At 36.6% G+C, this 17,146-nt stretch overlaps 1 protein-coding gene across 5 annotated transcripts in view; it reads right to left on the bottom strand.

The window, feature by feature from the left end:
* Nucleotides 1–426: 426 nt before the first annotated feature.
* Nucleotides 427–17,146, bottom strand: part of LOC106869572 (uncharacterized) — a 78,468-nt gene continuing 61,748 nt past the window's right edge. For all 5 annotated transcript variants that reach the window (XM_089342981.1, XM_089342982.1, XM_089342983.1 and 2 more), the window contains one exon: nt 427–7,230. In XM_089342981.1, coding sequence (XP_089199107.1) covers nt 6,488–7,230 — 743 coding nt within the window. In that variant the 3' untranslated portion in view covers nt 427–6,487. The remainder of the gene's footprint in view (nt 7,231–17,146) is intronic.

Raw genomic sequence — 17,146 nt, 5'->3', positions numbered from 1 at the left:
ACATATACATAAATATACATACACACATACATTCATACATAATACACACACACACACACACACATGTCCGCACACACATATGCACGCGTACACACATGCATATATACTTATGTAATTGATATTCTGCATACTCATGTACTTCTGTAATAAAAAAGTAACTAAGCAAAAACCCCAAACAATAACAATGTATAATTGTTCGTTTCCATGGATACCTAATGAGGTGCGGCGTGTGCATAGATAATGTAAGCATGAGTGAATAAGAGTATGTATGAATGTATAAGCGTATATAGATATGTGTGTGTATGTTTGGGTGTTTGTATGTTTGGGTGTGTGTATGCCTGTGTGTGTGTTTGTGTCTGTGTGTTTGTGTCTGTGTGTCTGTGTGTGTGTTGTATAACTAAATGCTGTATCATGAATATTTTATCATTTATTTTTTGTCTATATATTGAATATTCATATCTGATAACTCTTATTTTGACCTATAGGGGCGCTGCTTTGGAAGAAGAAAAATATGTCGGCTTTAGTTAAGGAAGATTTTTATTTTACTTTTAAAAAAGTATCTCGGGTGGGTCGTTATGTCAGTAATATACAAATACACACGCACTGGTTGTAGTTCACTTCTTTATTCTAATTAGTTAATTGGTCGGCTATTTAATCAATTAACTAGTCGATTGCTTGATTAAATGTTCGATCAAACAATCAGCTAGGTTTCATTGTCTCAGTCTTTGTTTTTTGTATTGCGCAATTACCTGTGGAGTTACTGAGATGCGGTTTCGATTCCTATGCCGGAATTCTTGTCTTCACTCTCTCCAGCTGGCATGACTGACACGTCCCATTCGTAATGTCCAACTTCAAGAAAACACGCACACACACACACACACACACACACATGCACGTTTATATAATATATGAATATGCGTAGCGTGTATACATATACGTACAAATATATAAGTACGTATATATACATGTATGTATGTATGTATATATGTATGTATGTATGTATGTATATATATATCTACATGTGTGTTTGTATATATGTATATATATATATATATATATATATATATATATATATATATATATACATATACATACATACAAACGCACAAACAATAACATAGTTATGTTTTATGTTCGGTTATAGTAAAGACATTTTTTGGTCACTCTTTACTTTTGGAGATTACAAATTTATATTCCTAAACAAGTATATTATTGACAGTGACTTCGAAGTTTAAGCCAGTTAGGCCATCATCGGACTTCGAAGTCACTTTCAATTAAATTTTGTTTAAGAATAATGTGTGTGTGTGTGTGTGACTGTGAAGGTGCGTGGCCTAGTGGTTAGGCTGTTGCAGTCACAATCGCTAGATCGTGGGTTCGATTACATGATTAGGCAGCAAAACACTTCATTTCACGTTGCTCCAGTCCCCTTTCCATCAGTGTGTGTGTGGGGGGGGGGTCTGCTCACCCAGCCAGCGGGACAGCGTCATTTGAAGGCTAAAAAAGTGCAAAAGTGCATTGTGATTAGCGATGTGTAACAACATCGGATAGCCTGATCAGTCACGTGATCGCGTGATATATAAAATTAAGCTATAATAACAGAAACGACACTTGTTTATTGATCAGACAGACAGTGACTAAAGTCGGAAACAGCCTTTTACTGTTTAACTTTATAAATATTTATTGTCAAAAGAGGAATTATTTTCATTGGCACAAAACCACAGATATTTTAAGGTGAAGAGAAGCATATAGGCTTTTGTAGCGTTGTCCATTGCATGGTTAGTATCTAATATATATTGTCTTCTGCTCTAAGCACAAGGCCCGAAATACTTGAGAAGGGGGCCAGTCGATTAGATCGACCCCAGTACGCAACTGGTACTTAATTTATCGACCCCGAAAGGATGAAAGGCAAATTCTACCTCGGCGGAATTCGAACTCAGAACGTAGCGACAGACGAAATACCGCTAAGCGTTTCTCCCGGCGTGCTAAAGTTTCTTATAGCTCGTCGCCTTCTTGAAAATATATATTGGTTTGTGAAAGGAATGAAAAAACACCTTGAACACTGGCCAGATTTAAAATGAAGTTATGGAATTATTGAATTTGTCGGCGTATAAGACGCGCTTTTGCATAAGATACACCTCTGCCATACAAATATAGTTTATGGAAACAAAAAACAAATTTAGTATGCACTTAATGATTTCAAATTTTGGCGCAAGGTCAGCAATTTAGAGGGAGGAGGGTAAGTTCTTATTTCATCGATCCCGAAAGGATGAAAGGAAAAGTCGACCTCGGCGGAATTCGAACTCAGAACGTAAAGATGGATGAAATTCTGCTAAGCATTTCGCTCAGCGTGCTTTATTATCGTACACTTATTGAAACATATTTTAAAGTGTTTTTATTGTAGGAAATGTATAATTCTGAGCAAGTAAATATAATTTTGTGACAGTATACCAACAGTATATAACATATAGTATACTTCATACTTTATGCCAGAATATTGGAAACCATAAAGTTATCAAATATAAACTGTGTCATAGGAGTGTTGTATTTCAACTTTATCTCCTTTCGAATCAACTGTATGAGTTGTTTATATTTTGGTCGAGTGTATTGCCTGTTGGCCGAATTGTTGTTGTTGGCACTCCGTCGCTTACGACGCCGAGGGTTCCAGTTGATCCGATCAACGGAACAGCCTGCTCGTGAAATTAACGTGCAAGTGGCTGAGCACTCCACAGGCACATGTACCCTTAACGTAGTTCTCGGGGATATTCAGCGTGACACAGTGTGACAAGGCTGACCCTTTGAATTACAGGCACAACAGAAACAGGAAGTAAGAGTGAGAGAAAGTTGTGGTGGAAGAGTACAGCAGGGTTCGCCACCATCCCCTGCCGGAGCCTCGTGGAGCTTTAGGTGTTTTCGCTCAATAAACATTCACAACACCCAGTCTGGAAATCGAAACCGCAATCCTATGACCGCGAGTCCGCTGCTCTAACCACTGGACCATTGCGCCTCCACAGTGTATTGCCATACAGGATGTAAAACTCGTACTTTTGACCGTGAGCTTTTATCTAACTGCGATTGGCGTCATGGTGGTGTACCATTGCTATGATTTTGTTGTCAACTACTCATTGCAAACAGCTGACAGGAGAACGAATATTAAACATTCCTCTCATCTTTCTAAGAGAATTTTTCATTTTGATAATAAACAAATATTTCTTAAAGGTGAAACAGTCATTAAATAATGTAAGACACATGTCAGGGGTGGATTATATATACTGGGAAAGGAGACAAAATGAGGTGTGACATTTTATTACTGACGTGGCGTAAGCAAGTTTTGGTAAGTTTGTGCTAACAGACCTTAATATTTTGACCTGTTTTCAATATTTTATCATCAGTAACAATAATTGTACCTCGTGAAGTTAAGCTCATCTGGCTCCTTGGTTTATGGTGCTTGGTCTCCCATTCTTCATACGGCGCATTAGACGCAGGGCAATATTTTGATACGTTTAAAAATGAAAGATAAAAGCACGTCTTATATGTTGGCAAATACGCTAAATACCTGAAGATATTTTATCCTTACATGCTCGAGAATCTATACCTCGGCTGCTAGCTTAAATAATAGTAATAACTGTTTCAAAATTTGGCACAAGGCCAGCGATTTTAAGTAGAGGAAGTAATCAATTACATCGACCCATGTACACAACTGGTACTCGATAACGATTATGTCAGCTCAATGGTTTCTTTGCAATACAGGCACCAGGCCTGAAATTTGAAGGAGAGGTTTAGTTGATTTCATCGAACCAGTACAAGGCTGACGTTTTATTTGATCGACTCTGAAAAGATGAAACGTGAATTTGACCTCGGTAGGATTTGAACTCAGAACATATAGTGTTGAAAGAACTGCTAGTAAGCGTTTTTGTCCGACTCGCTAACAATTCTGCCAGCTCACCGCCGTCTTTCTAGCAGAAACACAAAGCTTGAAATGACGGAAATGGAATGATACGATTACATCGGACGCAGTACACAGACCCTAAAAGGATGAAAGGCAAAGTCGACCTTTGTGGGAGCTGAACTCAAAATGCGAAGATCTAGAACAAATACCACAAAACATTTTTTCCCCGAAGCTCTAACGATTCTACCAACTCGCCACCCTTAAATCATTTCTAATATCGGAACAAGGTCGATAATTTTGAGGCAAGGGACTTAGTCGACCCCATTGATCCTAATACTTAGACTAGTGTGTGTGTGTGTGTGTGTGTGTGTGTGTGTTTCTATTATTGACATCATATACGAGAAAAGAACAGAGTGGCGTAAAGGAACTGGGTTGGGATTGAAACCGAAACAGCAGCTATTTAAGTCAGTAGCTATTAAATTAATATAAATTAATGGCACATTGTTTTGTTTTATGTACAGGGAATGGCTAGAAGTGTATGCATAGATATACGTATGTGTATGAGTTGGGGGGGGTCAGTGTATTTGGACTTTGTCAGTGTGCGTGTGTGTATTATATAGGTGAATGTGTATGTTCATGTGTTTGCATGTATTAATGTGTGTGACTTTGTTTGTGTATGCTTGTGTGTGTATGTGTGTGTGTGTGTGTGTGCATGTGTGTGCGTATATGTAGGCCAACATGCACGCTTGTCTGAGTGTGCATATGTGGGGGGGTATGTACAAAATTTTTTAAATTGTGTATATTCCAAGTATAACATTGTTTTGACATAATTTAGAAACACATGAAAAACAAGTTGTCTGCATACATACATATATACATATATATATATATATATATATATATATATATATACACACACACACACACACACACACATAAAACGCAAGCACACATGCACATATGTATATGTACGTATATGTATGTATGTATGTATGTATGTACGTATATGTATGTATGTATGTATGGGAGGCAACTCTTCTTTTCCTCCCGGAAAATGTTATAGCTTTTCATCATTATTCTTTTGTCCCATTTTTCTTTTTATCATCGAGCAAACAAGGACTATATTTTTAGCTCCACCATAAAAGAGGCTATCCTCCCATGGCCACCATCTCTGAAGAGTCGTTAATATTGTCAAGTGCAATAGTCGGTATGAAACCGCCGGTAACATGCTTACCAGTTATCTGCTATAACCAGGAAGATATTGCTCGACTATATAAATAAATATATATATATATATATATATATATATATATACATATATATACAAACATACACACAAACATATACATACATACGTACACACATACATCCATACGTACATCATATATACATATACATACATGCATATATACATATATATATACACACACGTACATATATATTCACATATGCATATATATTTATATACATATATGTGTGTGTGTTGTGTAGACATCTCTGTTTTACAAGTAAAGATAGTGTAAAAATAAGAGAATACAAAAACAACAAATTTTTGTGAGAAAAATCTTCAAAAACAAAAAAAAATGTGTGAATTAAAGAAAATAAAAAAACTGCATTTCTTTGGAGGAAGTACAATTCCTCCTGGATAACGAACAGAGTCACATCAACTGTAACTCACCATTTGTAATACCTAGCTTTACATATTTTTGCTTGTGATAGTTTTGCTTGATCTTGTTCTGGTAGATTGAGTCTGTCTGTGTGTATGTGTGTGTGTGTGTGTGTGTGTGTGTGAGTGTATGTGTGTGTGTGTACACACTCACGTTGTTTATGTCGAACGAATGAGAGAGGAACGCTCAATATGTTTTGCGAGAGATACACTTATTTTATTGAAATTCAAGCTGAGAGTTTGTCTCGCGGCTTCAGTTTCACGTCACAGCGTGAAGATCTTTCCCCTGAGGATCGCAGGGAAACGAAACCCAAGTCACATAATGAACTCTCAGCAACGATTTCAGTAAAAAAAAAAACCTCTCTATATATACGTATGTGTGTGTGTGTTATAGTTTAATGAATACATACAAGCACACATACATGCATCCTCACACACATACACGCACGCGCCTGCGTAAACATTCTACTGGTCTCTTAAGTGAACAGAAATATAACTGGTAATTCTTTGTTTAGTTGAGAGAACGATAGGACGTTTGCGTGTTGTCTTCGTCTACAGAGGTAAGACTCTCAAATGAATAAATGTAAATGTATCTCCCTTATAGATGGTTCAGCTTTACTTATTTACGCTGTGTTCTATATAAAGGTATACTGTAATTATATGTGCAAATGAATGTGTGCGCGTGTTTATGCATATGCTTGTACATGTATTCATATAGGTGTGCATATATGCACGTATGGTATACGTGTCTGTATGCGTGTATATTTGTATATGTTTTGGTAACCAGGATTAAAAATCCGTATCTAAATGTTTCGTACAACCAAACCAGCCTGGTTTGGCCAACGATCCTCATCAACCCATTGACGAGTACATTTGGCGAAACAAAGCTGTGATAGTGGTACAGGGAGGTATGGATTTCATGGGTAAGGTGAGTTTTAATCTTTTAGGCGCGACTTCTCGTCGCTTTCATCGAGATCTCTCCAACGTACCACTGCACTCTGTTTATCTTCGCTGTGATCCTCTATAGAGTTGCGCCTCCAGCGTTTACTGAGGTAAACTCGCCGTTTCCACTGCCACACGCCCAAACCTATCATGAGTGCGTAGTAGCCGAAACAGAGCAGAAGGCCAACTATGCTGTCCCGTCTTATCAGCGGGACTGTCCAAAGTGTGAGGCAGTGTGATTTCCGCGTTGCTAACGGCCAAATGTAAGTAGGGTGCGGTTGAACACTTACGCACACGTTGTAGGCGGTGTTGCTCTGTAGTCCCGTCAACGAATAGGAATTCGTCTCAGGTGGTAACATTTTTGACATGAAAGATCCGGTCTTAAGGTGATATTCCACGTTCCACCCGAGGAAAGCGACGGGTGAAGGAACGTAAAGCGATGGGTCAGGCTGCTTGTGGAAATGTGGGGCTGTGTGAAACTTTGTTAAATACCGTCCAGTTGAAGACGACGACGGCGTCGAAGAAGGCGCCGCTGCTGATGATACTGCTGCTGTTGCCGCCGACAATGATGACACCGTTGTTGTCGATTGAAAAGCGTTCTCGCTGCGCATGTGCCAAGCCCATGCGATAGATATGGAGGAAGTGGAGCTTTTCACCCAAGTGATGTTCACCCATTTGTCTTTCGGATGTGCCATGTCATGGTACTGTGAGTCAGTAGACGCTGCCGTGATTCGACCTGTGAATAGAGAAAAAGAGGGAGAAAAACGCAATGAGAAATTGTAGACTATTTGAAAACAGAAATGTTAGTAAAAGCTTATAGAAATATTTGAAAAAAACATTTGTAAATCCTTAATGAAATGTTTGAAAGGCGTAAATATTTGATTTAAGCTGAAATGAAATTCGGTGAAAATTGGACTTCGAAAATGAGAGAAGTGAAGTAAATGATAAAAATATTTGAAAAAAGAAAAATAACACTTCCTTTAAACTGAGATTGGAAAAGCAGAATAAATGGAAAAACTGCAAAATATTTTGGGGAAAAAAAATCATATAAAATTTTGTGGAGACAAAATGCAAAGCAAATACTAAAAACCAAGCATTTCTGTTAAACTGGAAAAAAAAAAGACCGAAGCCAGCTAAATTCTAAGAAAATTTTGTTAAAAAATACAACATAGAAATAAATTGGAAAAGAAGAGAAAAGAATTGAAAGAAATTCTAAAATGTTAAAAGTACATTTGTGGAATAAAAAAAATTGGATTAAGGTCAAAGATTTTGTATGAACGAGCAGTCGATTGTGATGTTGACATAAATTACTTCAAATGGTATTATATTTTGTCGACCCCAGAAGGTTGTGCAGCAAACTCTACCTACACCAGGATTTGAACTCCGCTGTGTAACAAAATTCTTTCTTTATTTTGTTTGTCTTTGGTCAGTAAGTGTTATTTCCCATTTGCTTCTATCTAAAAATCAAAGGATGCAATTACTATTCCCTTCAAACTTTGCTTTTGTGATCCAACCATCAATGTTTTGAAACTGACCTATTTTCTGTTACATTTAAAACAGATTCAGCGCTGAGTAGGTGAAGCAGAAATATTGTTATAGCAAATGTTCTGCACAATACCACAGATTTGCTTATCAGTTGCTTGATCTTAACCATATGAGCGTGTCCCTGAGTGGCTGACAATATGTGCATCTCTGATGATGATGAGGAATAGTGGGGTAGCATCATAGCCATGTGTTGAGAGGGATCCTTTGGAGTTTGAATAATTGTTGTTGCAAAAGCAAAGTTTGAAAGAAATATTAAGGAAATGTTAAACATTTTTCATACTTTCTTGGGGGAAAGCAAACAGGAAATAACAGTTGCTACCCAAGGGCAAAAATCGTGTTAGACAGGGTAATCAGTTTTCTTCAATTCCAAATTTAATCTAAAGAAAAAAAAGGTAATAAACAATCCTACTTCCCAAAAACTAAAACATCATACGTGAATCTCTCTGGCAGGCAGCTGAAGAAGAAGCACGGAGTAAATTGGACATAGTTTAAGCCATTGGTCATAATCTATTAATTCCTTAAAGTGAATCTCAGTATAGCAGAAATATTCTTTTCTACTTTAGGCACAAGGCCCGAAATTTTGGGGGAGAGGGCCAGTCGATTAGATCGATCCCAGTACGTAACTGGTACTTAATTTATCGACCCTGAAAAGATGAAAGGCAAAGTCGACCTCGGCGGAATTTGAACTCAGAACGTAGCGACGGGCGAAATACCGTCCAGCGTGTTAATGACCCTGCCAGCTCGCTGCCTTACTATAGCAGGAATATTGGCAGCGTCCGAAACACCTAGTAATCGAACCCGAAACACTGTGTTCAGATACAAAAATAATTAAATTACACAAATAGGATTCGGCGAAGAAATGATGACGTCAGAAAGCAACCAACTCATTCAAGTCTGATAAACGCATCAAGAACTAGGCTTTACCAGTTGCTAGTGAGAGTGCATTGACCTAGCAGTTAGAGTGTTGCATTTGCGATCGCAAGATCGAGGGTTCGATTCTCGGACCGCGCAGTCCATTGTATTCTTGAGCAAAAAAAAAAATAATAATAATCATCTGATGTTGCTCTACAATCACTTTAACACTTGAGGTGTGAAATACCCGTAGATTTCGTACAGACACCCGTGATTTTGGTACAGATACCCGTACATTTAGCACAGGCAGTCATCGATCGTGGAAGTGAGCCAATGAACAGCACAAACATTCATTCTTTTACTTGTTTCACTCATTTGACTGCAGCCATGCTGGAGTACCGCATTAAAGAGTTTTTTTAGTCGAAGAAATCGACCCCAGGACTTATTCTTTGTAAACCTAGTACTTATTCTATCGGTGTCTTTTGCCGAACCGCTAAGTTAGGGGGAATAAACACACCAACATCAGTTGTCAAGCGATGGTAGGGGGGGACACAGACACAAAGACACACACTCATATATATATATATATATATATATATATATATATATATATATATATACATATATGTGTGTGTGTGTATGTGTGTGTGTGTGTGTGTGCGTGGAGGCGCGTGGCTTAGTGGTTAGGGTGTCAGCATCATGATCGTAAGATTGTGGTTTCGATTCCTGGACCGGGCGACGCGTTGTGTTCTTGAGCAAAACACTTCATTTCACGTTGCTCTAGTCCACTCAGCTGGCAAAAATGAGTAACGCTTCGATAGAAACCGGGAAACCGGGCCCATGAGCCTGGGCAGGCTTTAAAAGGGCGCATTTATTTTTTATTTGATATATATATATATATATATATATATCAGTGGCGACTCCGGCACTCGGGCTGTTCGGGCTTAGCCCGACTATAAATAATTTAGTAAAGTGAACGTGTATTTGCAAGTTGATTTAATTTCTGCCAACACCGACTTCAAGTATGTAATTGCAACCAATAACTTGGGCTCCTTTTATTGAACCTGGTCGCAATTCATTTATTTTCCTTCAGCATCTTGTGGTCGTCATAGAGGTGCCCTGTCTCAAAAGATATCATTTGTAGCAGATGTACTCTCGACATCGTTCACACGCGCCTGACTCGGGTTCAAAAGTTACAGCCCAAGTTGCTATCTATAATCGTAGAAGTTAAACGTAATTCAAATTCAATGTTTTCTTGAAACAATAAATTTCTATAAAGATTAGTATTTAAATTCCAATCAATGAAAAGTTTCAGTTCTACAATATTCCTAAAGGAACAAAATAATTATCCAGCAGCTCGGGCTACTACGAACGAGCCTGGTAAGTGTAAAAGACTAACTGGCATCAGTTGTGTTTTGCAGGGTTGATTTATTTTTACTCTATTTACTTTATTTTAACTTAGAAATGTAGAAAGACATTAAAACTATATTTCTGTCTTATTGTTAAATTATCAGTTCGCATATAAGTCTGTGGTGTGCATTATATCTCTTACCTTCTTTTATACAAGTGTCTTATGCGAAATCTGTGATGAGCCCGAGTAATACTGATGACCTGGAGTCGCCTCTGATATATACACACATATATATATATATATATATATATATATTTATATATATACACATACACAAATATATTCATATATATATATGTATATACACACACGACAAGCTTCTTTCAGTTTCCGTCTACCAAATCCACTCACAAGGCTTTGGTTGGCCCGAGGCTATAGTAGAAGACATTTTCTCTAGGTGCCACGCAGTGGGACCCAACCCGAAATCATCTGGTTGGGAAGCAAGCTTCTTACCACACAGCCACGCCTGAGCTTGTTTGGTCCCTATAAACAAATCATCAGTGCAGCTTGTTCGGCAAGAATTTGCGGAACCATTTTTCTCGGACTCGAGAAACTACCAATAAATTAAATAAAGTTGACCAGCAAAAAGTACAAAGGACCCAGCCGATGTTTAACTCATTAGATCTCGACTACTCTGTCCCCCATTCCATTCAGAACGACGTATTGGTGTGAGTCTGGGATGTAGTACTTGTTTGTCAATCAAAACGAAATATAAGAATCACAGGATTCTACAGACAGAGCCGCGAATTGCAGGCAGCAAGAAATTTCCAAGAGATTTTCTTTTGATAAAATCATGAATGAGAAACCGAAACAAAGAAGTTGCTGAATTTTACATTCACAAGTTTTATTGATTTCACTGTTTACACTTCGTTTTATTTTCTAGCTGTACGATTTAAATTAGCATTCATACGCTGATTGAAAAGCATATAGAAACACACACACACACACACACACACACAAACGGCTTGATTAGGTTCTATGCAACTTGAAGTTTTGTAGGCTTCTTATAGACGCCTAGTTCGTCGGTCTCAGCAGAATGGAGAAATGCAAGAAATCCAAGATGGCTACCGAGGACGGCTTGGTTTTGATCAAGACTGTTCACATGGTATTTTTAGAAGTAAAATTGACATTCAAGCGACGCCAAATGTATTAAAAAGGAGAATTTTATACATACATACATACATACATACATACATACAAGTATATGTATATATATTAGGTCGTCAAGTATGAATTTGTAGAAAAGAAAAAAAAGCTTGCTAATGTTTTATAAATACAAGGAATGGTTTTATTCATCAAAGTATGCACCCATATCGTCAATACACCTTCATTATCCACCTTTGTTTCTGGTTGACCGCGTTACGCATTTGTAAGGTCAAAGTTACCAAAACGAAATTTTGCAACCTAATTTGATACTGTCTGCTGTGTAATAGCATTAGAATGAAATAATCCATTAATATTCCGAACTGTCTGTGATGCTGTATTTCTAAGAAAGAACTCATATTTCAAAACTGTACGAATTTCCGACTTATCCACCTTAAACAAAAATAGCAAAACACGATTTATAAATACTTTATAAAGCGCAAAATGAGTTAGAATAAAGAAATAGATGTGTCAGCTTTCTAACAAAAAATAAAGATTGTCAAAATATAATAATGGCGCAAAATAAGCAGCTGTCAAAGTTTACCATATACCTTACTACAAATTTCATACTTGACGACCTAATATATCTATATTGTGTATATATATATATATATATATATATATGTGTGTGTGTGTGTGTGTGTGTGTGTGTGTGTGTGTGTGTGCGTGCGTGTATGTGTGTGTGTGTGTGTGTATGTATATATATATATATATATATATATATATATATACACATATACATATATATATGTATGCGTGTCTGCCTGTATGTATGTATGTATGTATGTATATATATCAGATCACTACTGGCAACATGGAATCCAGTGCAACCTGTTGTATGGACAAGTCGTCGGTGACACCCCTGTGAGGATCGTTGCTAGAAACCCAGCAGGACTAAAATCAAGGTTCAACGACTATCTAGCAATAGCATGGACCCTCAGGAAGTCCGGATTGGTGTCTAGTATGTCTGAAGACCACCGAGAGTGAAGCACCCTTAGTTTTTGTTAAATAATGTCTCTAGGTCACTCTGATATAAAACCTGATATGCAGGGAATGGTCTAAGACATTTTAGGGACCTTTTGATTTCGTTTGAGATCATTGTGTTTCCACTTTGCCGAAACTGTGGCCCATATTGGCACTGGGTATCTTGCTTTGACTTGCTTTAGGAATTGGAATGCAGCTATGACGGGTCTCTGCATAGAAGGGTTTTAGTCGAACAAATCAATCCCAGTAATTATTTTTTAAAGCCTGGTACTAATTCTGTCGGTTACTTTTGTTGAACCGCCATGTTACGGTGACATAAATACACCAATATCGGTTGTCAAGCTGTGGTGGGGAATAAACAAACACACACACACATGACGGGCTTCTTTCAGTTTCCGTCTACCAAATCCACTCACAAGGTCTTAATTGGTTCGAGGCTATAATAAAAGACACTTGCCCAAGGTGCCATGCAATGAGACTGAACACGGAACTATGTGTTCGGAAACTAGCTATTTATCACACAGCCAAGCCTGCGTAACACACACATACACACACACATAAACATACATAGATTTATACACACACAGACACACACACACTTATATATATATATATATATATATATATATATACATGTATATGTATATATATTTATATATGTGCATATATATAAGTGAAAGAGAAGGGAAAGTGAGCATGAAGAGAAGGCCAGGAAATGTAAGAGAGGAGGAACGAAAGAACGAAGAGTGGAATGAACGAAGAGTGGAATGAACGAAGTGCGAAAGGGCTGATAGAAAGAAGGAAAGAAAAACTCCGAATGAACCGTCCTTGTTTTCTTTGTATCATCTGTCTGGATGTTTTGTTGTCCCTTTTTTGTATCACCTACTTTCTGGAAATTTTGCGTTCTTGTCCCATTTTTGTATTTTTTATATATAAAATATAGCGGCGTACGTACATTTTGGTCTCATGTATTCACACACACACACATATTTATTAGGTTGGCAAATAAGTTTCCGCCGTTTTTTTAAATTTAAATTTTTTAAAAGGTTTAATAAAAAATAACAACTAATTAATCAATAATGTATTCACCCTTGTTGTTTACAACTTCTTCCCAACGTTCAACAAGATTTTCAATACCTCGTTGGTAGAAATCACCCGATTTCGACTCGAAAAATTTGATCCAAACAAGCTCTCAATTCTGCATCAGTATTGAACGATTCACTAGCACTCATAAAGGTCCAACAGACACACTCTGCCCTCACACAACATGAATCTACCAACTGCTACAAAATTCAAACCAAGACGGGCGAAAGGGATGAACTTGAAGTCGAAGATTTTAAACTAACAGCGACAACACTGGAAATTTACCTGAGGAAACACAACTGGATCTCATTATGCAAACAAACAGTTGTATAATCAAATACCTGTATTGTTGGAGAACTACGATTGGTGGAAACAATTGTAGTGACATATATATATTTATAGGACAGTGCATTGTTCGACCATCATGAAAAACAAATAACAAAAACAAAGAAGACATCAAAAACCAAACGGCAAATGACCATTGATATTAACTCGATATAAGGTCTTCGGTAAGCATTGATTTAAACGAGTGAGATAAACGAATGATAGCTGTGCGTAACATTAACGTGATATCCATTCGTAAAGCACATGAAGAAATTGATAACAAGGAAGCAAGCAAATTACTATTCATGTTTAACTTGTTAGGTCATTGACCGATAACGCAAGACACCCTTGCGACATCGTTCATCGTGCTTTTGTGTGTGTCGGGTGGGTGTATGTGCGTGCACGTGTATATGTGTGAGTGTGTTAGAGTGTATGGATGAGTGTATTTGTGTGTGTACGAATACATTTTTATATCTATGTGTGTATATCCGTATGCATATACATACGGACATATATGTATACATATGCATATATATATATATATATATATATATATATATATATATATATGTGTGTGTGTGTGTGTGTGTGTGTGTGTGTGTGTGTGTGCTTTTTTTCTTTCTCTCCGTTGTAGCTGGAACAAAGAAGACGTGTTCTTTTCTGTCTCCTGTCCAAGCTTGATTTATGCGTTCGCCACCACAACCTCGTTTTGGCTAAGCAGCCCTTCCTGTTTGTTTTCACTGTCCTGTTTATGGTAACAATTTTGTCCCTCCGCAAAATTCCAAATTTTATTTAATCTGCTTTGAGAGAGCAACTGTTTTATCGAAAGCGTATATTGTTGTTAAATGCTCGAAATACGAGACTAGAAAAAACAGCCAACAACTGATGAAAGGTCGTTCTCTATGTTGTTTGTTTTGTTTTCCATTTGTGTCTTTCGTTGTTCGAAGGAATAGTTCATGTTCCATGTACTCGTGCATCGTATTTTTTTGTTGTACACGTTTCGTGACGTCCTGTGCCCACATATGCATATATATAGATGTATTTACATATATGCGTATAGATGTAAGTGTGTACATATACGTATGAATATATATATATATAGAATATTTATATTATTAGTATATATATATATATATATATATATATATATATATATATATATATATATATATATATATATATATATATATATATATATATATATATATATATATATATACATATATATATTCATATATATATGCATATATATATATATATATATATATATATATATATATATATATATATATATATATGTATATTTATATATATATATATATATATGTATATATATATATATATATATACGTATATATATGTATATATATATATATATACGTATATATATATATATATATATATATATATATATATATATATATATAGAATATTTATATTATTAGTATATATATATATACATATATATATTCATATACATATGTACACACATGTATATATATGTGTGTGTGTATGCATATACATATACATACATTGACATAAATATGTATGCGTGTTTAAATATATATCTTTAGATATCTATTATATATTTGATATATACAGTATATATAGTATCAACACATATATGCATATACATGTATGATGTATATATATATATGCGTGTGTGTGTGTGTTGACATATGCATGCAATTATAGCACACACACATGCACATACATATTCACATATTCAAGTATATACATAGGCGCACTTATCTGCGTGTATATGCATATATGTGTGTACATATTCGTACACACACACACACACACACACACGCACATATACGCACACACATAAACATACATGTACATTCGTTTGTGCACGCGGTGATCTTTTCGTTTGTGTACTGACCATCATCAGTTTTGCATCACAAGCCGAATGCAATTAGCTGTGGAATATGAAATACAATATATAGAGGATATTTCTCCGTTCTCAGCTGCAACAACAACAACAACAATAGGTGCAGCAGTAGCAGCAACAATAACAACAACAAAGAACACACAAAAGAAAACTACACTTGCCTCTTGCCACTTACAGCATCATGTTTTAATAGAACGCAATCCATTTGGGAATTTTGATGTTAAACATTGGCAAAAACGACTTTTTAGTTTTTCTTGTTCTTATCTTTATTTATTTAAGTATTGCTTTGCTTCATCTATTCATGCTCACGCGCAAATACTCCTCACACACACACACACACACACACACACACACACACACACACACACACACACACACACACACACATCCATTCCTATTCAAGCACACCAGCTGATAAGCATTTTAATGCACAAACATACAGAAAGTGACAAGAATAGGGCGCATGATCGAAATTACAGACTGACTCTCATGTGTAGATACATATATATACACACACGCACTACGCATACATACATACATACATACATACATACATACATACATACATACATACATACATGCTGGCAGAAACGTTAGCACGCCGGGCGAAATGCTTAGTGGTATTTCGCCTGCCGTTACGTTCTGAGTTCAAATTCCGCCGAGGTCGACTTTGCCTTTCATCCTTTCGGGGTCGATAAATTAAGTACCCGCTACACACTGGGGTCGATGTAATCGACTTAATCCCTTTGTCTGTCCTTGTTTGTCCCCTCTATGTTTAGCCCCTTGTGGGTAATAATGAAATAACATACATACATACACATACGAGGGTGGGTTGAAAAGCCCAAAGGCTGCATACGAAGGAGGAGTGACGTTAGAGCAGTGAAAATTTGCATGCTTTGTCATTTTTCAAGCCTTTTTATTAATAATAGCTGCATTGTTTCTTTCCCCGGTATACTGATATTTAACTCTTCAAAGAAGACTTCGATAGTAATTAGTCGTAACTTCTTGAAAAACGGTCAAAATTTGGCACCGTCGTGTTATCAAGAACCTGCAGAAAAACGGATTCGACCCTAACGGCATTCATACTGTCATGGTTGCTATATTAGGGGATGACGTTCCAGTTTTATCAACCGTGCAAAATAGAGTAACTGAGTTTAGGAGGGAAAGGGAGAGTCTTGAAGATGACTCAAATGCGTTATTTTTTCGATATTTATTTTTGCTTGGAGTAGACGGTTCTTTTGGTCAAACTATCGTATCTCCAGCTACTTCATATGCCAAGATATCAAAAAGTGTTAAAGTATAGTGCAACGATTTTGCTATGGAATAGTGAAGCTATTTTTTCGTTTTTTTGAAAAAGCAACGTTTTGGACTTATGACACTTTGCATAATAACAGCGATATATATATATATATA

Source organism: Octopus bimaculoides, chromosome 26 (assembly GCF_046866305.1).
Source record: "Octopus bimaculoides isolate indiv1 chromosome 26, ASM4686630v1, whole genome shotgun sequence".
NCBI classification, from domain to species: domain Eukaryota; kingdom Metazoa; phylum Mollusca; class Cephalopoda; order Octopoda; family Octopodidae; genus Octopus; species Octopus bimaculoides.
The sequence above is the reverse complement of the archived record's forward strand: the minus strand, read 5'-3'. Positions and strand labels throughout refer to the sequence as shown.